Raw genomic sequence first — 23064 nt, 5'->3', positions numbered from 1 at the left:
CCGGTGTCCTGGGAGAACAACAGATGAATATAAGGTACATGTGTGGACATGAGGCCACTGAATGTCTAGTATGACTAATTATTTTTAACACTTTAACCACCCACTCCCTTCCCAACTGGAGGAAAAACCCTTGTGATTCTGGTGAGGTGTTTTCTGACATTGTTTTACACAACAGCGACCAGAAGGCCTGAATACGAACAGCAAGGGAGTCAGTTTATATCTCACAAAAAATTAAACAAATTAAAATATATAATATAGTGCATAACATCATATAAATGCCCAGGGTCTGCTTTGTTAAACAATTTTTTTTTTTGTAATGTATGTAGCATGTGGCCAAAAATAACTGTAAGTTTCTCATAATTTTGGTGTTTTTGAAAATCAGCAGTAAATTAAATTTGGACGTGAATATGATTGTGAATCCTAAATGCCATCACCAATACAAACAGATGTTTTTTTTTTGTGTTCTGGTTATCGGGAAACTCACTGAATGTTTTCCATATAGGCTGAAAAATTATCATTTCACTAACAAATTAAATGAAATTCCCTTCCAGAAATAAGTAGGTGTATACAGTCACTAAGAGAGAAAAAAAAAAAAAACACTATCCAGTGTTAGAGGCAAAAAAGAAAAATGACGACATCCACAAATCGAAATTGAATGAAATATTTGGCAGTAAATCTCCAGTTTTCCATGTACGTCCAGTAGATGGCGGTAATGCTCTTTAAAGCTGGCACATTGCTGCCTAAACGGAAATAAAATTTTATTAAATACCCTGTATTTATTGCAAAATGATACAGGAAGTAAAGGTTGCCTCGACATATTTTATTTTTTAAGACCGTGTAGTGTGTACGATAGCATATAGGTTTATTATTATTATTGTTATTATTATTATTATTATTATTATTATTATTATTATTATTATTATTATTATTATTATTATTATTATTATTATTATTATTATTATTATTATTATTATTATTATTGTTATTAGTCTTATTTTACTGCTCGTTATTTGGTCCACACTCCTTACTAGCTGGTGGCGGTAGTGTTTCCCAAAGCTGCTTACCAACCGCCAATAAACAAAAAGACGAAGAAGAAGTCAGGAAGTGACGTCAAACCACTCCGCTGTGTGTGGATACAAACAGGAGATTCTCCAACATGTTCGCCCCGCTACACGGGCGTTATGCCCGGAGGACCTGACTGTGTTGCAGTGAACCTTCCTGTCTGAGGTTCGGGGAAGATGCCTCTGGCTCCTGCAAACCAGGCCCAGCTGATCCGGTCCAGTCAGAAGGATGAATTCTACCGGAGCCTCCTGAGGAACAGCGCTAACGAAGCCTGCCAGAGTGTCGCAGGTAGCAGATCTCTGGCAGTTTCTCCTCGGTTTGGATCCAGAGCCAGGAATCCACGGAAAGATCAGGACAGTAAAACTGTCTGCTTTACTCAGAAAACCCATCGGGTTGGTCTGTCAGTCTGCCCGCTTTCCTGTTTTTGTAGAAGGAGCAACAAACGTTTTAGTTAACTTATCTTTATTGTCTCTTTTGGGGAACATAGTGTAGGACATTCAAAAGGGAACATGGCCTTGCTACGTGAGCGGTACCTTGACTTGATTTAAATGGATCAAACAGAGATATGTAACATTTGCAATTTTATTTCTTGATTCACATCCTTTCTTTCATCACAGCGCTCCAGGACATTACAGGATGTCTGTAAACAGAGGGGATTTTGGTCAATGCTGATGTTTGAACAGGTTGGCTGATATCTGGTGTTTCATGCCGAGTTGTTTCCACTTCAGTTTAATTCAGAGCTGCTTTATTCACCTCAAAGGTAAATGAGATATTGTCATATTTCATATTATCCAAGCACAATCAGAGTCGTTGTGGATGGTGATGCTATGGGGAGGAAGAATCTCCAGTAGCAGTCAGTCTTCCAACGAATTAGAAGAGGCCTCTGACTGAAGACTGTGGTTGTATGGCAGTCTCCCAACTGTCATGACATGGTAACAGCTCAATATCAGGCAGCAGAGACGATGTTCCACAGTAAAAATGTTGGTTCTGATGAAGCTCTGCTAATCTAACTAATTTATTTTTGCTGCTCTCTTTGCTTTCTCTCTCTGTCTGGTTAGAAAGCTGAGCAGAGAAACATCGGAGTCGGGATTTGACTCTGTTTTTCATTGTGATACATGGAAGAGATGGTTCGAACTTGGTCCTCATTTTCTACTTCTCCTGGATTTGGGGCCACAGTTTACGTTTTTGAGCTTTGAGATGCTCCCGGGTGTAAATACCCGCGGGGACAGATTTCCCCCCACATGAGATCTCTGCAGTTGGTCCAGCTTCTGGGCAGCATCTCTGACCAGCGGTCTCCTTGTTCACCCTGGAAGTTTAGTTGGACAGCCTCGTCTTGAACAGCACTCTGTGAAATCTGACTTACGATGCTGTTTGCTCTCCATTATTCTTTCAGCCGACCTCTGATGCAACACAGAGGAGTTGGGTTGATACTGAGATTAGATTACACAAAGGTGGACTCTATTTAGTCATTAGCCATCATCAGGCAACTGATGGGGGGGATGAATACTTTCGCACACCACAACTTTCAGTTTTTTATTTGTAAAACATATTTTGAATCATGCATAATTTTCTTTCTACTTCACAAATGTATGCCACTTTGTGTTGGTCTTTCAGGTGAAACTTCAATGGAATATATTTATGTTTGTGGTTGTAATGTGTCAAAATATGGAAAAGTTCAAGGGGTATGAATACTTTTACAAGCCGCTGTAGCATTTCCTTACAGTGTGTTTTTAGCTGGTAATTTCCAGATGAAGAGTTTTGGTTTTTTTTCCCCCTCTTTTCCTGCAGGAACCAAACACTGGCTGGACTGGAGGAGGGAGGTAGAGCTGCTGTCAGACTTGGCGTACTATGGTTTAACCACGCTCTCAGGTCATTATTGAATTGAAAAGTTGAGCTCCAACCTCATCGAATGACTGAAGCCGGTTAAACGGTGGATCCGGACTGTGCGCAGGTTATCAGACTCTGGGAGAGGAGTATGTGGGGATCGTCCAGGTGGATCCCTCCCGGCGGCAGATCCCGTCCCGGGCCAGGCGCTGCCTCTTCGTCCTCTGTCACGCCTTTGTGCCGTACCTCCTGGAGAAGGCCCTGGTGTGTCTGGAGAACGAGCTGGAAGGCGGGCCGGAAACGCGGAGGCGCCAGGCGGCGTCGGGGGCCTGGAGCCTGGAGCGCTGGCTCAGGGGGGCGGTGCAGAGGGCGGTGGGGCTGCTGACGGAGCGGCAGAGGAAGGCCTGCCAGCCGGCCGTGTTTGTGATCCAGCAGAGCGTGGCCCTGCTGCACCGACTCCATGTTGCTCTGTTCTACGTCAGCAGCTCCTTCTACCACGTGTCCAAGAGAGCAGCTGGAATCAGCTACGTAAGTCAGACCAGACACCGACTGCCCACCAAATACTTTCCATCAAACAAACAAGTCTGAGTCAGAACCAGGGAGCATCAGTCTTGTTGATTTCCATCTATACATTAACACTAGCATTCAGTAAATTATTGAAGCTGAATGTATTTTTTCCCCCTATTACATTCCCTATACATTAGGAGTTCGGGAACTGCAGTTATTCTGGAAAATCGGCGATTACCGATCTTTTAAAAAGCCTGGACTGCCGATTCTGATTTTAGTCAAAAGCACTTTTTTTAGTCTGAAATGTTGCTAAATATAGTAAGAAAGTCGCTGAGTTGGCAACAGTGAGTTGACTATTAACTGTAAACATTGGGACATGACTAGATGGGCGGGGCTAACAGTCAGACCAAAGCAAAAGAAAACGGCGGCTGATTTTAAGCCTTTGTTAAGGTAGATAAGACCAATACTTACATGTGAAGCAGATAGGCTTCATATGCAAGTATCGGTCCATAATTAAGGAAATCGGTTAGTTAGATGAACTGTTCATATTTTTTACTGCGTGAATAAAATAATAAAAATGCAAATGGAAAATCTATTTTAGATTTTATTTTATTGAAATTATATTTGACATGCCAATTTTTATTTATTTATTTTTTTCAAATTAACATTCAGTTGTTAGTTTTATGTAATTAAATATTCAACTGGAGGTTGAAAGTACTATCCATATGATTCCATTTCAATATATTTCCTCCTGAAAGAAACTACTTCAAACTAAGTTCAGTCTTCTACTGCTCCTTGTTGTTTTTGAGGACGTAACTTTCAATGTTTTCAGTCAGATGAAACCAAAACAGCAATACTTATGAATTTCAAGATGCTTCTAAGATCAGGGAACTAAATGTTGAGTTGTCAGTTGTGTGTGTGTGTGTTCAGCTGTGTGTGACAGGGCCGAACGCTGATGACTCGTCCATCAGGAGAAGCTACCGGTTGCTGGGTTGCGTATCTTTTCTCCAGCTGCTCGTCACGCTGAGTCTGCAGGTCAACAACCTGAGGCAGAGGCAGAGAGCCAGGCAGGAGTGGCAGCTGTACAGGAGCCTCAGGTAGAGCGCCACAACACGACACGCTCACTTTCCTGGTTAAAACGATTCTCAGCCATTTTGGAGCTGCTTTTAGGTAGAAATGTGTTAATCTTTCTAATTAACTGAAAACATTCTTATAAAAGTCCTTCATAAGAGCCTCCTGTGTGTGATTAGTCCTCGGCACCCAGTGAGCTCCGCCTCCACGCCCCGACCTGCGCGCTGCATCCTCTGCCTGGAGGCCCGCAGGAACTCCACCTGCACCCCCTGTGGACACCTGTTCTGCTGGGAGTGCATCGCCGAGTGGTGCAACACCAAGGTCAGTCTCTCTGGTCAGCTCCAGACCTGATGGACGTCACAGCTAACCCACCTCCATCAACCGTCTGATAACAAACACCAACTTCACTTCTTCTGCTGTGAACTCTCCTTTTCATTACATGAATCAAACATTTTATGTATGTATAAAACAGGAAATATATATATATATATATATATATATAGATATATATAGTTACATATATATATATATATATAGTTACATATATATATATATAGTTATATATATATATATATATATAGTTACATATATATATATACAAACAACTGATCACTTAAAATGATCAGTTGTCTTATTCTGTGAACTACTGACAACATGAAAAATGTTGTATTTATTTGGGGAAAACGAGAAATTACCAAAATAAAGAAAAAGATGCAGAGCCTTTAGACCTCAAATAATCTAAAGAAAACCAGTTTGGATTAATTTAGTTCATAAATCAGTATTTGGTGTTATAACTGAGAGGTTTTCAATGCAGGGGCCTCTTAATTTTCTCCAGAGCTGTCTATACCAAAGAATCATCCGGACGTGTGAGGATCAGTTTTATGTTGCATGTGAATTTAAAGGATCCGCAGAAGGAAAAGCAACTGAATAAAGGTTCAAAAAAGTGAAATAAGGTCCAAATGTGATGGGAAGACATTTCATTCTGCACGATATCAGAGAAGCTTGTCATTCTGTCGCTGTTTCTTAATCTTACAATGACAATATCAATCACAATTAACCTTTATTTACAGACACTTTTTGTGTTAAATGTTAATAAATAAATGCAAAGATAATCAAAAGTCATCTGATTGAGGTCGATCTCTGCTTAGATCTGGGAACATTTTCAATAGTTTAATGGTTGTGCTGTGTGACATTCACAACAGCAATAAGATGGAAATAAATATTGTCTACAGAGACGTCATAGCAGGTTCTACGACACTGAAATGTGTGTGTGTGTGTGTGTGTGTGTCTGTGTGTGTGTGTTGTGTGATCCAGGCGGAGTGTCCTTTGTGTCGGGAGAAGTTCCTGCCTCATAGACTGGTGTTTCTAAGGAACTACAGCTAGACGTGCAGCTGGAACACACACGGCTGAACTGAAGCTCATCCTAAGTTGTGTATTCAGTCGTCATGGAGACCAGAACCTTCCAGCCTGCTGAGACTTATCCGTCTGTCCTAAAGAGAACGGGGTATGTTTGGATTGTATCAATCAGATGATGTAAATGTCAATTTCTGTGAATTCCAGCGGTGATTTAAGTGTTTAACTTCATCAGATCATTTCTTCTGGTATGTTTTGTTTGAATATTATTTTATGCACTCAATTTATGCTATAAGCATGTGCTTATAGTCAGCAATACTGTTTAGAAAAAATACTGCATGGATGATGAGACAATTGTTTTTAGCTTGTTCTAGTTCTAAAGTGGACCTTTTTTGGATCTGCTGGAAGTTCAGGAACTGAGAAAAATTATTCATGAAAGATTCTGATAAAAACACGTAATTTTTCTTTGACTAGCTAATTAAAAGATTAAGTTGTCACGATCTAAAGGAATCGTAAGGATTTAGTTTGACGGATTGTTCTTGTGGAATATTTTCGGCGTCATGGTAACGCTTCTGCTCCATGACGGATAAACTCAGATCTTCTTGTGTTTTTGTTGTGAAAAACATCTAACATTTCAAATTCCTTTTTAACCTTCATGGAAAACTCCATTCTGCAGCTAATAATTATCATTATTAAATAAGAGAGAAATTTATTTTCTAAAAGTGAAATGTTTAGTTTCAAATAAGATTTTTTTTTATGGTTGAAAATCTTTTAATTTGCAAGAGCAATGTACATTTTAAATAAATGAAACCTTTGTACTGTGACTCTGGTTTAAATAACATTTCCACCATTTTCATGAAATCCGTTTTGATTTGTATTCTCTAATAGCAAAGATGCTGACATTGGCCACAAGTACGCCAAATATGATTCTACCTGATTTGAATTTAATACCTACAGTCAAGTCCACAATTATTCATACCACTGGGAGGCTTGGCATTAAAGTAATCTTTCTATTTTACCAAAATGCTCAGCAGTTACAACTAGGGCCCGATTGCCGTTTTCACAAATTTTTGATATTTTCTTAACATTTAAATGATAAAGCTTTGATTGACATTTCATTGAAAATTAACTGTCAATCAAAGCTTTTTTTTTTTTTTTTTTTTCCTCGAGCTGATCTTTAATTTACATTACATTATGTTTTGAGCAATCCAAACAGAAACCAACTTCTCGGTCAAATCTGAGATTACTTAATATCTGGATCATCGAGTGTCTTTCAATGTGTTGGATATGAAGGCGAATAATAAATAAATAAAAAAAACTCTTTTGAGCCAATAAAATGGCAGGTGGTGTTAAATTGGCTCGACTTGCCCATGAAAGTCAGTGTTTGGTTCTGCAGTCCGATCCATACGACTGCAGTCTGGTGATGTAAACACACACCAGAGTCCCCAGTAACTTCTGATCCCGATCAGAAAGCATGGGAATGAAAACAGGAGGCCAGATTAAGTGCAGAGTAATTCATTGTCAAATAGCAGAAAACAATACACCAGTCACACAATACATACCAAGTAGTTTAAATATTGTACACTCAGCTTCCCAAATCCCATCCGCCCCGCTCAGACGCAACATATGTTACATGCACACATGAGCAACTTCTGCCAAAAATAAAATAAAAATAAAAAAAAAGAAACACTCCACACAGACCCACATGCCATCCTGTCCCAGAGACTTAAAATCTCAGCCACACGTTTTTCAGAAATCATTCCAGGTGTTGTATTGCTCTCAGGGTACATGCTGCTGTTCGGTTAAAGCCTGAAAAGCAAGAGCTCTTCAACAACACAAGCAGTTTAAAAAATAGATTTATATTTATATATATATATATAATTAAATAAAAATCTCCACCACATACTTCTCTAAAACATTGTATAATGTGCTGGTTCCCATCTAAACTCTACCTGAACACACTATTGCGCAACTTATATGGAAGACCATTCCTGCTGGACTGGATAGATTTAAAAAGTAAAAAAAAAGAAGAAGCAGTTGGAAATTAGACTAAAAGATACACCTTTCTGTTAGCATTGTCTCTTTAAATATCTGGAAACATCAGATTGTCACCTCCTAAACATTTTTCATTTCGGTTTCTTTGTCGCTTTTTATGTGGGGAAAACTCAAAAACATTTGACAAAAATTAAAAGCTTTTCCAACTTCCTGCGTCTGCTCGTGTCACTGGGCGGAAATGGGCTTCGACAGATCTTCACCTCATAACTTAAAAAGTGTCAAAGTCCAAATAAAACGAAAACATACGTGGTCCAGGCTTCATTTACAGCAACAAATTTAAACTCCTGTGAGTAAAACTAAAAATCAAACTGCAAAAATTTACATTCATTTGTAAAAAAAAAAAAATTAAATAAGACAGCATATTGGATATTGTGTTCACTGGAAAGTTTTCAGCCCTGTGCTACTAAAGAAACATCCAAACTAGATCTTAGTTGCTGTGCTTGAAGCGAATGCTCCGGAGGATTTCTTAGGAACAAACCAGGAACATGTGCAGATTCTCAGAGAGGCGACGCGACAGCTCGACGCAGCTGGACCCTCAGCTGGACCCTCAACTGGACCCTCAGCTGACGTCCCGGCTAGCTAAGCAAACGTGAGCAGGTGGAGAACGACTGCAATGCTGCGAGCAGTAAGAGGTTAAAGCAGCAGAAAGAGGGCGGGGATTAGAGGAGAACCAGGAACTCTCTGCATGTGGAACCAAAATTTTTCTTTAGGGGCTTCATTTCACATACAGTCACGCTGAAAATTATTAATATGCCTGAAAGATTTACTGGTAGTTCTTAGGTTTGCTTTATAATTGGAAACTGGCACAGGCACTTCCTACAGCCGGGTCACCAAAATGGGAAATGAAATAAAAATTTTTACAGTTTAACAAAAAAGAAAAACAAGCTTGGTAATCCACGGAAAAGCCTTTACTGGCTCTTTTTGTATTTGTTGACCAGTTTCTGCGTGTTTTCGCCTCCATCTGTTTTGGAATTTTTAAGGGTGAGCTTCACATCTTAGAGGTTGGCGGTCCTCTGCTCCATCACCCTAATCTGTGGTTCTGTCAGATTCACATCCGGTTGAGACGTCCAAAAGATCGTGTTAAATCAGAACCTGCCAGGGTGAGTAAGTCGGAGCCTAACTGGACGTGTTTCACTTTTTGTGGTTAATAAAACCCAGCAATTCATATCTTAGGTCAAAACAAGTCAAAGTAGATTTTTTTTCTTCTTAAATCTCTTTACAGGTTTATTAATTAGCTCCAATTAGCCATTTATCAACGAGTCAAATGAACTGTTTTAAATTAACTGAATCCCTCAGATGACTTGTTGGAGAACAGCGGGGTCGGTGGTGTGTGTGTGTGAGAGAACGTTCTGCTGGGAGAGCTTCTTAGCTGGAAGGCAGCCAAGCCGTTTCCTAGGCGACGAGCAAGTCTAAGATGTACGTTTACAGAAATGCATTCACGTGTTTATAAGCCAATCTGGGATCTGATGTCACTTCATGAAAGTAAAGAAGAATGGTAGAAGAGTATTTATCTTTTTCTTTTTATTTTATTGAAGCTTCTTCAACCAGGACCTGAACTATGAAAGCCTCTCGTTTCCATAGCGACGCTATTAACCACTGCCCAATTTAAAATAATGAAATCCCCCTACTTATTATTAAAAGGTAGTATTTTTAAAAAGCTTTTACACAATGCAGGATCTAGCAGGCTGGGTGAGGTGCTAGCTGTGCTGGATCTTCAGCCACTTCACCTAGGGGGCTGAAGTTTACATGCTTCAGCTCAAAAATGTAACAAGACCTTGTGTTCGTTCCACAAAATGCATAATACGCCCACTTTTTGCATTAGTTTAAAGAGCAAAATCGTGCAAATCTGGATCCTAGAAAAATACAAAGTTGGAAGTTTAGGGAAAAAAAAAAGTTCCAAGAGGAAGATGGAGCAGAAGTTCCTTCAGTCTTTGGTTAGGTGATGTTGAGAAAGAAACGAACGAGGACAGAATCCCTGAAGAGCGCCCGGTTCACTTCAAAGCGATGACTCGATACGATGTCTGAGCTGATGAAGCCCCCAGAGCGAGGAGACGACGCTCCCGTCTGGAGGAAGAGCCCTTGGTAGATCCGAGCCAACGATGCTGGTACAGAGAGGGAATGTAATGATGCTGGTTACCTGGAGACAAAAAGCACCGTTCCCTGGTGCAGAGGAAGAAAGTCAGACTCATCCCAGTTCAGTCTGTGACAACGGGAAGTGGAGAGGTACCCTCAGAAGCTTGGACTAAAGTGAAGGCAGCAAGTTTCCATGAAGGTTCCTATGGAAAGCAATGAATGAGGATGAGCTGCGTTGGTTCTCTGCTGGCTGCTGCTCTGATAACTGAGCAGAGGTGTGTGTGTTTTGACACACACACACACAGCAGCAGCATTCCTTCAGGGTTCGCTTCCAGCCAGTCATCTCTTCCCTGACTTCATGTAGGATGGAATGGCTCCTCGAGCCGTCAGACCCTCAAAGCGCTTGTAGGTGTAGTTGATGAAGACCCAGTCCTTGTTCTTCAGGTCAGCCTCGCTGTGATTGGACACTTGGGTGGCTGAAGGAAAAAAGAAAAGATAACAAAAACAAAGGGTGGTGAGTCACTTTCCCGTTTGGGAGCAAAGCGTAACGTGGTAACCAGAAAACGGGAGGCTTACTAGTTGGAGTGAGGATGTCCGACTCGGGGAACTCGTCGAAGTTGGACGTGTCGTCGATGCTTTTGATGTTTATGGTAATGGCAGCAGGTCTTTCTCTGCAGGACGAGAGGAGGAGAGGGTCTGCTGACTGGGAGACACGGCTCATCTGAGACGCAATCAGATTAAACGAAACGCACAGAGGACTGAAAAACGTATCGCCACAAAAGGGTTTCATATGAGGCCAAATCCAGAATTGTTCATTATTTTCATGCAATAAGCAATAAATCGATTAATAGCATGTAAGGGTTTCATATCATCATTTCTATCACGTCAATAGAAATTAAAACAATTTCTCTTGACATGATTTATTGTTTTACTCTTGTCTCTCTCTCTTTCTACCAAGAACTGGATGATAAAAGTCGCCAGCATGGTGCTTCGGCCTCATCTAAACTTTTTTTTTTTTGATGGGCAATTTGTTTACAGGAACTTCATAATTCATTTATGAAGCATGGCATTTGTTGTTTTGTTTATTTTTATTTTCGACTTCTTGCTTAACCCTCCCCTGTCTGATGCCGCCCTGGGCATGTGCCAATCCAGCCCATTTCAAAAACCGCAATTGTACTCACTTTTTCAAAAAAAAAAAAAAAAAAAAACAAACGTGCGCACGGTCTTTTGAAAACGTGCATACATTCTTAATGCGCATACAGCTGAGAAACTGTATTATTGTCTCAAACTAAACATGTCTGAAGATTCTCGGTTCCTGGGTTTTGTGTAGACGTCCACACACAGGCTAATGGAGCAACACAAGAAAGTTGAAAAAGGTTCAACTTTTCGCTGTCGTTTGTCATCCATATCTGAACTGAAGGAGGCAGCCCTCCATGGGAGAGAGGCTTTTAGGTCAAAACAGGTAGTTTGATTAATCTGCACTATGCAAAATTAACACGTTGAAATTTGCAGGTTAATGCGTTCATGTTGACCGGCCAAACAAAACAAACAAACAAATAAAACATAAGACATCCATGTATAAACGGCAAAGTCCCAATTATACTGAATAACTGGAATTAAGGAAAAAAATGGAGCCTGAAATTCTGAACATCAACATTCATTTCGCAGCCAGCTGTCCTACCTGATGTGGTCGTAGTCCACCCCCTCAAAGAACGGGTTGGACTTGATCTCCTCCACCCGGGCAGCACCAATCCTGTGCTCCTCCTCACAGCAGAACCTGAACACGCACATCTGATCAGCAGCTGGAACGCTTTACGGCACACTCTTTCACAAATCAAAAACTCATTATTCAGTAGAGGTGATGCAGAGTGAATGTTCTGTTCCGCCTGCCTGAGAATGAGGTCTTTAGCCTTCTCTGAAATTGGCACTTCTGGGGGAAAGGTGAGCGTCTCTCTCCAGTTCATCACCTTCCTGTAGGTCTCCTGAGGCGTCTCGGAGCAGAACGGAGGATACCCTGCAGCAGACCAGCCGCACGTCACATAACACCCCAACAACACACTGGCACACGGCGGCAGGCGGCCCCAGCATTACCGATCAGCATCTCGTACATGATGACACCAAGGCTCCACCAGTCACACAGCTTGTTGTATCCGTTCTGCATGAAGACCTCAGGAGCGATGTAATCTGGGGTTCCCACTGTGGAAAACGCCTGAGGGAGAGAGAAACGATTAAAACACATTTGTTATCACCCATTTCTAGTCTAACAGCAGGTCAGATTGGAAATGGGAGCGGAGGGAAACAGCTGTAACTGAGTAATGAGCCAGAGTTTCCTTGACATTAGCATGAAGACCCTCCCTCCTTCAGAGAGCAGAAACCTGCTCTGCTTCAGCAGAAACAATAAGACGCACAGACAGTATTCTGTGGTGCAATTACCATAGAATACTGTCTGTTGAGTTCCTTCTTTGAGTAATTTGGCTTCATATAGTTCCAAGGAACCCGAAGGACCTCATCAGGGTCATAGATATTCTACAGCTTCAGATTTTAGATGTTGGGGTTTCCCCTCCATCGCTGCGTAATCGAAAGACAGCGAGAATAAACTGTGTTCTGTCAAAATGCGCTACCTGTCGATCATCGCTACTTTCAGGTGATCCGATCAGCTGCTCTCAGCCACTGGCTAATCACAGCATGACTGTTTACACATTATTCTGTGCGGTTCTTACTTGACCTCAAACATTGGTTACTTTCTCACACACACACACACCAGTTCAGCCTGGAAGTGTGAATAATAAAGTGAACTTGATGCACTGTTTTGTCACCAGGTCCAACTGGATTTGTATGATTGAACTTAAGGAGCCTTGATATGATGTGTTGAATTTGTATAAATAAACTGAATTGACTTTCCTTTACATTCCACAGTGCATAGGAATGCTTTAATTTTTTGTCATATTACTAGCTATTATTACTATTAACAGATCATTAACATAGTAAACAATCTGTTAATAATTCAGGTTTTGCTTTGTAAAGCAGAGAATTGGATCAGAAATCTCTGCTCCAAATTGAAGAAAAATAAAAATCTATCTGGTGAGAGCTAAATCTCATTTTCGCAACCACGTAGTTTTCTGTGAAGCTTTAAAAGACATTTGGTGGTTTGGTTCAAGACAAAATAATATATAAATGACGTAGCATTGCTCATGTTAGCAGGTATTTACATATTCTTATAGACAGTCTAGACAAAATACCACTTCCTGTAACATGCAACCAAAATGTAAATGAGGTGTAGTTAGATCTGTTCAGACCTACCAGCTGCCTCCTGTTCCTCTTCCAGGTCTCGGCTTTCCGCTTAGAGTTCATGTTCTGAAAGGCTGCACAGACAAAACATCAGTTTCTGAGGATCAACCTCACTATTAGTTAAAGGACAAAACAAGTTTGTTTTCCTTCTCTTCGCCTTGTTTGGCTAACTGAAAGAAAATAAAAACTTTTTTTGTTTTTTAAATCAAGCTTATGATTAAATTTTTCTCTTCCATAACCCATGAGAGTGATTATTAGCACTGGCTCTTCTACAGTTGCCAAAAGCTGCAGGACAAATTGTCTAACACAGGGGTGCCCAAAGTCGGTCCTCGAGGGCCGGCCTCCTGCATGTTTTAGTTCTCTCCCTGGTTTAGCACACCTGGATCAAATGATGGCTTGATAGAAGGCCTAAGAAGAACATTGACATGCTGAAAAGGTTGTTGGTACCACCAGGGAGAGAACTAAAACATGCAGGATGTCGGCCCTCGAGGACCCACTTTGGGCATCCCTGGTCTAACAGGATCAATCTAAAATGTTTTCAGAATGACTGCAGAAAGCACATAAAGCAAAGCAGCCACTCTGTTTACACAGACAACACTAGAAATATAAGAAAGCACCTGTAGGAACATTATAGGAAATAGATGAGGCTTATTTGAATGCAAAATTTTATGAACGTTGCCTCTTTGGACAAGCTGAAATAAAGCCATGTTGTTGCAAATTTTGTTAAAAAATAAATAAATAAAAGTTAGAAAGCCTTAAACATACTCACCTTTTGAAAAAGTCTGACAAAGGTGACAAGTTACCACTGTTCACTTAGTGTGTTTTGTCCCTCACTACAAACTCACATTAAATGATACACCATGCACAGACGCAAGCAGCTGAGGATGCAATGACGGCGGCGGCGGCTGGAAGAAGTAAAGTGAAACGTTGCCTGACTTTGCTTACTGAGGTCACTGGGCAGGCTGTGATTCAGGTTTTTGTAGAAGTCTGTGCGGTGAGCCTTCTTCAACCCGGTGCACAAGCCGAAGTCCGACAGCTTCACGTGACCCTGAACCAGCACAGAACTCTCCGTTAGTGGACGAATTACAGGTGGGGTTAGATACGAGTCACAAGCTGGAAACAGCAGAGCTGCACATTATATCAGTGTCACTGTATGCATTACACATAATGCGAAAGGCTGTGTTGACCATAATAAGTGTTTAAGTAGCCAGCATCCAGACTGAGTGTGCCTCATATGCCTGGTGACAAGTGGCTGAGCTCTACAGTGTGCACAATTATTAGGCAAGTGAGTATTTTGACATTTTTAGAAACACTTTCTCACTTCAAGCTGGATTAACTTTAATATTAAACATAGCAGACGATGTGTATCTGTGTAATGGGACGTGGCGTGGCCTAAAGAGATCAACATCCCATATCAGCACGTCTATAATTATCAGGCAGCTTCTTCTCCTCAGACAAAATGGGCAAAAACAGAAGACTTAACCGATTCTGAAAAAACACAAGTTACCAAAAGTCTCTCAAAGGGATGTGGGGCTACTGAAACTGCTAAAGATATTGGGGTTTGGTCACAGAACCAAACATTTTGCTGTAAATTGTCAACAGGGTGACAAGAAAAGTGTTGAGGAAAAAAAATTAATGGGCAAGGATTCCACGAAAATCAAGTGTGAAACTATCAGGAAGCGAGGTCTCTGTCGAGGTTTGGATTTTACCAAATCGCTAAGGTTTGCCTGTGATATATGCAATGCACCCGTTTGACGCAGTGAGAGGCTTACCAGAAAATAACTGCACTGTAAACCACCGTCCTCCACTGACAAGAGAGAAGAGCCGAGCCAAACAGAGCGGCTGTTTAGGCCAGCTATAGAATGTCATAAATATTCTTCTTGCTCTGACTTTAATGCTTTATTGTTTGGACAACATCTTCTGGTCAACAATTAGCTGTGAGGAAATGCCTCCTGAGGAAACCAGCTGATTGAATCAGATCCCGGACGCAGGCTGCCAGGAAGCCATCATCTTCTACTTCCATCAAATCCTAAAACTCCAACCTACCTGGAGTAGCTACCTGAGTGAAGTCACCCCCACCCAACCCCCACCTTGTTCAATCATGCACACTGTCCTTCTCCCCAGAAAGCCAAAAACTCCATTTTATTTTCTTAGACACTTGTGTGCGAGGCTTATCGACATCTGGATTAACCAACAGCATTGTAGTTGGAAAGTAATAAAAAACAGTCCTCAAAAATAAGACTTGATTAATAATTGTGCACAGTGCATGTCTGCAATGTAATCAAAGTAGAAAGACATCAACACTGTATATTAATTTGTTAATTGCAACAGTCACTCATATAATCGCATTTTGCACATTTTCCTAGTCAAAAGATGATTAGTTACAATCCTGAGGAGGCGATTCAAACTGAATAAAGCTGAGGGCGTAAAAATTACAGACAATGTTTCAATTCTATTTAAAAGTATTTTCATACAAGGTAGACATGTTTGCAGAAAATGCCCATAGAGACATTGGTGTTCCTTATGACTCTATACAGAAATGCTGGTAGATAATGGCTGGACTGGACTCACTCTGGCGTCCAGCAGCAGGTTGTCAGGTTTGATGTCTCTGTGGATGAAGCCCAGCTGGTGGATGGAGTCGATGGCCAGCACCGTCTCTGCAATGTAGAACTGAGTGGCTTCCTCTGACAGAGTGTCCATCTTCATCAACAGAGTCATCATGTCTCCTGCAGCAGACAGGAGGATGCAGACATATCCAGTTACGTCTCTTCTTCCCCTCAACAAGTCGAAAAACCAAACTTTGAACTGAAAATGCAGAAGCTATTTCTTTCTCTGAATGAAAGATTGCTTTTAAAATAAACATTTACTTAAAAATTAAATTTTCTATGCAGGATCTATTAGTCTTCAAGAGGACAGGAGTAAGGAAAGTAACTTGGGACGTTTAGTCCCAAATTTTTGATGTGTTTATTATCCCTTACTTTACTTTTCCCGACTATTATTGTTGCCGTTATTGGTTAGTGAGGACTCCAAAACCATGTTCAGAACTACATTTAGCGTCATTCAATGCAGAGCATTACAACTGAGTCGGCATTCCGTTTTTTGTTTTTTTTTGTAAGAATCTTCACAAAGTTGTACCTCCAGGGAGAAACTCCATGATCAGGTAGAGGTTCATCTTGTCCTGGAAACTGTAGAACATTTTCACCACCCACAGGCTGTCTGCTTCCACCAGAATGTCCCGCTCAGCACGGATGTGGCCCACCTGCAGGCAGCCGATGCTTCAGGTAAACCCAATTCGTGCAAAGGAGCATACCTGAGTGTGTGTGTGTGTGTGTGAGAGAGAGTGTGTGTATACCTGTTCTTTCTCCAACATGTCAGCTTTACGGAGTATCTTCATGGCATAGACGTGCCCCGTGTCTTTTTTCTGTACCAGGCGAACCTGCAGACAGAACAACACAAGTGATGATCTGAAACAATTTTGTGAAAACAAAATGTCCTTTCTATAAGAGACTAAGCTGTTGCAGACAACAGGATCTCAAGAATAAGTTGCTCAGCATGCTGATGATGGATCACAGCAACTTTGCTAGTATAACAAGAAGTGAATGTTTGACATGGGGAAACCCTGCACAGTACAGCCCCTATAGAGCATGAGGCCTGTCCACACCGACTCTCTACCAGGGTGCAGCTGCTAAATACTGGTCAGAAGGGGTGCATTCCATCGTTACTCTTGTTTTTTGCTGGTCTTTTAACACATTTCGTTCTTGAATCTTTTGTCACAACCTACATTCACTTAAGAAGTAAAAATGTACCTCTCCAAAGGCTCCTCTGCCAATGACCTTCAGGGACTCAAAGTCCTCCAGTCCCAGCCGAGTGCGTTTTAAACGCAGGAACTCTGTTTCCTTCCGGGCATGCTCAGAACGCCGGACACGTTTCTGAAAAACGAGCACTTTCAGAATGAGTTGTGTTCAAACAATTACTGGCATGCCTGATACACAGAGCCTGGAATTTTTAATGATGAAAACTTTATTTGCAATTGTCCAAACCAGCATAAATTAAATAACCCTTCGCAAATTAAAATACATAACCGCACCAACACAAAAACATTCCTGCCACTATCTTAGGACATTTAGAAGAACGTTTGTCAAATTTACCCACCGTCTACTTTAGATGAAACTTGAATGCCTGTCCCATCAGGGATTCATACTCTGATAGTAATAAATGTATATTTACAGCTCAGATGAATGACCAACGGTGAATTCATCCGAGTTGTGTTGTAGAGTCTCACCTCTTCATCAGCCAGCCCCTCCTGATCCATCACCTTCTCCAGCTTCTGCTGCCTGTAGAGATCAAGTTTATTTGTATAGTACATGCTTTACACCATAAAAGCACAAGACTACAGAGTCATAAAAACAACAATAGTCTTTTAAAGTCTATTCTCTGAGCTACTAGCACCAGGAAGACAGATGTGCTCTATCTTCCTGGTTCTAGTGAGAAAATGAACAGCAGCACTGTGGATCAGCTGCAGCTATCTGACAGATTTTTTTAACAGATATTTGAAGACTCTGTTGCAGTAATCAATGCCTCTAAAGAAACCCATGGATGAGTTTCTCTAGATATGCAGAGACATTAGTCCTCTAATCCTTGAAATGTTCTTCAGGCGATAACACATCTATCTGTTCTACTCATCTGCTCAGAGCTTGAATGGGTTCAGTCATCTGGTGACATCGTAATGTAGGATTGTTTATCATGTGAATAGTCATGATAGCTAATGTCCTGTTATAAACTGAGCTAATGGGAGCATGTAGATATTAAATAGGGGAGGTCCCAGGATCGAGCCTTGCGGTATCCCACATGTGACTTCTGTCCGGTTTGATGGGACGTTACCTGTCGAAACTAAGAAATTCCAGGGTTTTTAAAGATATATATTTATTGTTTTCAACAAAACAGCAGGACAGTTATCAGGAGACATTGACATACAAAATGTCAATCAGTCTGCTAAGACCAGTCAGTGTGGGCTGATGCTGACAACTCGGGGATCTTCTACGTCATCTTCATCTGTTGATGGATCCAAAATTGCACTTGGACCAGAGAGCCCAGTACTCTCTGGTACTGTACTCTCTGTATTACATACTACTGAAACTCTCCAGCAATTTCAGTAATATGTCATGTGTCAAAAGCTGCACTGAGGTCCAACAGATCCAGCAACGTGGTTCTTCCTCAGACTTTATATGGGTGTTTATGTGGGTGTTAAAGAACACTTTGTGTCTTCCCAGACCTACAATTAAAGGTCTGGGAATACTCAGACCTGATCTCAGGTCCATCTCTGATGTCACGACTGACACAAAATCTTCTTCAGTCTTAAGTTCTGATAAAGCACAAGTTCATTCATCTTCATTCCGCCTCTTAGGTGTAGATCTGAACTTGCATTACACTGATTCTTTCTGTTTTCAGATTTGGGATCATTCACTTGTTTTGGGCTATTAGATGTATTAATCGAAATACACTATGATAATTGGCCAAACGTCAATATTTTTTAAATAGCTCATAGTTTTTGGTTTTTTTTGATGAAGGTTGTTTTTAGCAGATGTTAAAGCCGTTTGCTTCCAGCCTGCAGCAGCCTCCACATGTCGGTCATGTTCGGCCCCAGTCACTGATCGGGTTTAGAAACTCATTTGAGCAAACGTGTTGTATAAAGAATCTGATTGGACACCAACTGATCTGGATTGTCAAAGCGGTGGACAGAGTTATGAAATCAAGTTAAGCAATGAAAAGCAGAGGATTGGGAAGCTCTGTGTCAATTCTAGCTGGTTTGGCAGCAAAACAAGCCCACAGCATCAGCCCTCCATCATAAAGCATTAAAACATTTTACTTGTTGCAATGGCTATGCACACAGTTTCTGGGTTTTTCACTTGGTGTGGAAAAGATAAAACAATAAAAATTAAACAACTAATAAATTATTATAGCACATTTTTAAAGCCTCTTTCAACTCTCTTAATACAGCATCACTGGTTAGTTCAGGTAATATCTACATTTTGAAAAAAAATAAATTCCTTGCATGTATTGCAGAAACAAAAGCCAAAAGGGATGACGAGCAGTGCACTCTGTGATGCAACCTGCCAGAAGAGGAAGCAGCCCTGCCCTTACTTCATCATGACATAGCCCACATCCTGATGAAGCATGTTCCTCGTTTAAGCTTAAAAAAGCAAAACAAAAACCCAACTCTGTTTTTTTTAACTTAAGATGGGTTTCAATAGAAATTGTTTACATGTGAGATTTTGCTAGAACACACGAGCATCATGTGCAGAGCTAAAACGTCTGAGTCTCACCTCATCTCCCTCTCCTCATGCTGAGCAATGAGGTTACTGTAGAAGTTCTCCAGGGTCACTTTGGCCATGGTGACCCGTTCCTTGGTGTGGTTACTCATCGAAGCACACGAGCTCTGGCCAGTCATCGCCATACTTCGTCTGTGAACATACAAACGTTCAAGAGAGGAGAACAATGGAGACCAGATGTCTTCACAACCACAGCTTTCATTTTACAATTATACTGGCTAACAAGATAGATTTTTAACTGCACAATGAAATAATACAGCAGTTATATTTAGTATACTGAGTTTATTTGAATCCTATTTAAGTCCAGGACAACAGACACGCAACCAGGGATGCTCTCACTGATACCCCAAGGGCAATTTAGAATATTTAGTTAACATAAAAATCATGTTTGGACTGTGGAAGGAAGGCAGAGAACTCAGAATGGACAGGGAGAACATGCAAACTCCATGAAGAAACTCCAGGCTGGGACTCAAACCCAGGACCGCAGTGCCCTAATAAACACTGCGATAATACCACACAGGTTTTATGCCCATTTTCACTTTTCCTGATTTCATATTTTCGAATATAACCGCAACCGTTTCAGAAAAAAATGTGAAAAAAGTAATAATTTTGGTAAGACACAGTGGCACTTGAGACAGGTGTGAACACCTTGAACTATTCTGCTTTTAATACCATAACAAAGGAAGACAATAGAGGTCAGTAGGTATGTTTCTTTGGATAAATGAAATATTAGCACAACACCAAACCTGCAGAGAAGTATTTAGCAACAAATTGTTGGAAAATGTAGAAAGGTTTCAATCAGGGACAGCTAGCCCAATTGGTTTCAGATAAGCTGAAAGAAATCCACTTGTATGATCTGCTACGAGCTTTCAGTCCTATTGAATGTTTTGAATTTTGGGAAGAATGTTAAGCAGATGCTGGAAATGAAGCTAAGATCTCGAACAGACTAACAAGGGTAGATAACTCTGCATTAAATCAGACATTTTGACAAATGTTTAAAGAAGGAGAAGTGGAAAAAAGCTGGTTAGAGTCAGAGATGAAACAATAATGTTACACAAAAATTAGGAAATCTTTTTGTGCAACACCTGCTGCTAGCTCCATCCCAGAGAGATAAGACGGGTTCACATGCAAACACAGAAACAAAGAGGTAAAAGACAGAAAATCAATACACCAAATCTTTTAAATTAGTGGGTTCCTAAGCACTTACAGAAATTAAAACTATTAAAAATACCCAGCTTCCTTAAACAGGAAATACAAACTTATTTTATGACCTTTTTTGGAAGCTGGCAGGCTTCTTAAAAGAAAACTGAAACCAAGCTAAGTCCCAGCTCGATGATAAACTAGAGGAAGAAGCTGGGCTGCTTTATGGAAACAATAAAACTGATCCAGCCACTCTTAACAACACGGAGCTAGTTTCGGTAGCAACGGACCAAAAATACTTCTCCGCTAAGTTCATAAACGTGAATTAGGTAGCAGTTCAAATCACCATTTGACGCCCTTTAGCACCCTTAATCATATTCAGAGACAATAAAATGTATATTTTCACAAACTTCCAGGTTCAGAAACCACTGTCTTTACCTGCTAACATCAGTTTAGCTAGCTAGTTAGCGTCTAAAGTTCCTGGCTTTAAAGTTCACAGCAGGCGTAATGATGATTCCGGAAAGGCAATTCAAAATAAAACCGACATGCAAAGACTTCAACCTGCTTTCCTAATTTAGACCATTATTTTGACAGTCTCCAAGGGAAGCTCTGCGTTTATTTCGGTTAACTGCAAAAGTTAAAGTTCTCCGAGCAAACAGCTAAGTGAAAGTTAGCTGATAAACGTTAGCTACCCAGTAGCACACCTTGGAAAACAGACAACTTTTATTTTTTTCGACAGTGAACTACTTTAAAAGTTCATCACGCTAACTCGGAGCGCCTTCCTCTTGTTTCTCCATGGTCAGGTCTTTGTTCGCTTACCTTGATCGAAGGTGCGGTATCGGCTCTCTCTCTTGTTCTACTGATCGTCAGGGCGGCGATCGCCCGGTCTTTGAACTCAGTAAGACACCTAGCGGCTCCAACCCGCCCTTTCATACGATTAAAGACCTGACTTGTCAACACTGACTTGTTAGCGCAACCTCTACTCTGTTTCCTGTTGGGGCAATCGAAAAGCATGTAGGTTATTCAACAGGAGACCCATGCCGTTGTCCTCAACAGCCTTCCCTGATAAAATTATTTTTTACAATATCCAAATATGCTCAGGAATGGCACATAAAATCCCAGTTTAAGATAAATAAAAAAAATCAAGATAAAGTGAAAAACATTTTAGAAAGCAAATGCCTGTCAGAAGAAGCTCTGTGTTGCTCCAATTAAGTTAACAATTACAGTCTTCCTAAAACAGGCCAAATGATTTGAGAGTGGGGTAAGATTAATGTTCTACATTATCTGAGTTCATGGCTAAGCTTAATCTCACGATTTACATCAATAGTTGTCAGAATCTAATATACCGGCTAGGGAACTAAACCTTTCAAATAATTGTTAATATCACTGATGCTGACTTTGTTCACACGCACATTGTTTTGAAGGCCTCACAAAGTCTCTAAGCAACCAAAAAGAAACGGTAAACTAAAAGATTGGAAGTCAGAACTTTAACTGCGCACCACTAGAGGGCGCATGTGTACCAGGGATGATTGTTTGTTCAGTCGAGCTGCACAAACGATCAAAAAATTACCTTATTGATCTCCAGCAGTCAGGCAAACAACCAAAAACACAACACACACACACACACACACATATATACCTAAGGGCCATTGCAGTTCAATTAAATTAAAAAATACCTAATGGATCCCAAAGGGAAATTAAATGTTGTTGTAGCTCATATCAATCTGATGTTTGTCGAAGAGCTGTTGTAGATGGTGAAGGCTGTGGGCTGGATTGATCTCATGTAGCAGTCTGTTTACAGCAAATTTGAAGGAGCCTCCGACTGATGACAATGTTGTTGTTTTTGGGGGGGAGTTTTTTAGGTAAAAAGGATGTTCCGGGTTGTCAGTAGTTTTCTTGATTTTATATATTTTTTTAAAATAAATAAAAAAATTGGAGGGACCAGTTAAGCTAGCAGTCATGTTTTTGGACCGTGGAAGGAAACACGTTGGGAGAACCTACACATGCAATCTCCATGCAGAAAGACTCCAGGATGGGACTGCCAAAGACGCAACAGTCCTGCCAACTGCTTCACGGTGAAGTCCATGACCCAATATGTAGCTATATGCTTACATAAACTGAAAAGTGATTCATAACATTTTACTATCTTGAATAATAATAATTAAAAAGTCAAACTTAATAGTTTTATTGAAAGGAAACCTTCTTATTTTGCTATTTTATATTGAATAAAAGGGTCCAGATGATAGAGCTGGTCTACCTTCTGAGATGCTCAGAAGGAATTAAACCTGTTTCCACTCAAACCAAACCTATAACAGTCTTCCTCTCTTGGGCGCTTACTGCAGTTGTGGAACTAAGTGACCAA

General features: G+C 40.7%; 2 protein-coding genes across 6 annotated transcripts; one reads left to right on the top strand and one right to left on the bottom strand.

Annotated features, from left to right (window-relative positions):
* Positions 1-1022: 1022 nt before the first annotated feature.
* On the top strand, positions 1023-8732 carry pex10 (peroxisomal biogenesis factor 10). The gene is made up of 6 exons (XM_044096617.1): positions 1023-1350; positions 2851-2931; positions 3014-3414; positions 4324-4490; positions 4644-4785; positions 5779-8732. The coding sequence occupies exons 1-6, from the start codon at positions 1239-1241 to the stop codon at positions 5845-5847; spliced, it is 972 nt and encodes a 323-aa protein (XP_043952552.1). The 5' UTR covers positions 1023-1238; the 3' UTR covers positions 5848-8732.
* stk38a (serine/threonine kinase 38a) lies at positions 7317-21712 on the bottom strand. 5 transcript variants are annotated; one of them, XM_044096167.1, is made up of 14 exons: positions 21466-21712; positions 19557-19694; positions 17516-17567; positions 17040-17162; positions 16586-16669; positions 16369-16492; positions 15805-15959; positions 14170-14281; positions 13246-13307; positions 12037-12154; positions 11836-11959; positions 11627-11722; positions 10522-10616; positions 7317-10421 (listed from the first exon to the last, which is right to left on the bottom strand). In XM_044096167.1, the coding sequence occupies exons 1-14, from the start codon at positions 21633-21635 to the stop codon at positions 10285-10287; spliced, it is 1590 nt and encodes a 529-aa protein (XP_043952102.1). In that variant the 5' UTR covers positions 21636-21712; the 3' UTR covers positions 7317-10284. The 5 variants fall into 5 exon arrangements, with proteins under 5 accessions (XP_043952102.1, XP_043952177.1, XP_043952255.1 ...); XM_044096242.1 differs by having other exon boundaries at positions 14179-14281; XM_044096320.1 differs by having other exon boundaries at positions 21522-21710.
* Between the last annotated feature and the right edge of the window lie 1352 nt (positions 21713-23064).

Source organism: Gambusia affinis, linkage group LG01 (assembly GCF_019740435.1).
Source record: "Gambusia affinis linkage group LG01, SWU_Gaff_1.0, whole genome shotgun sequence".
NCBI classification, from domain to species: domain Eukaryota; kingdom Metazoa; phylum Chordata; class Actinopteri; order Cyprinodontiformes; family Poeciliidae; genus Gambusia; species Gambusia affinis.
The sequence above is the reverse complement of the archived record's forward strand: the minus strand, read 5'-3'. Positions and strand labels throughout refer to the sequence as shown.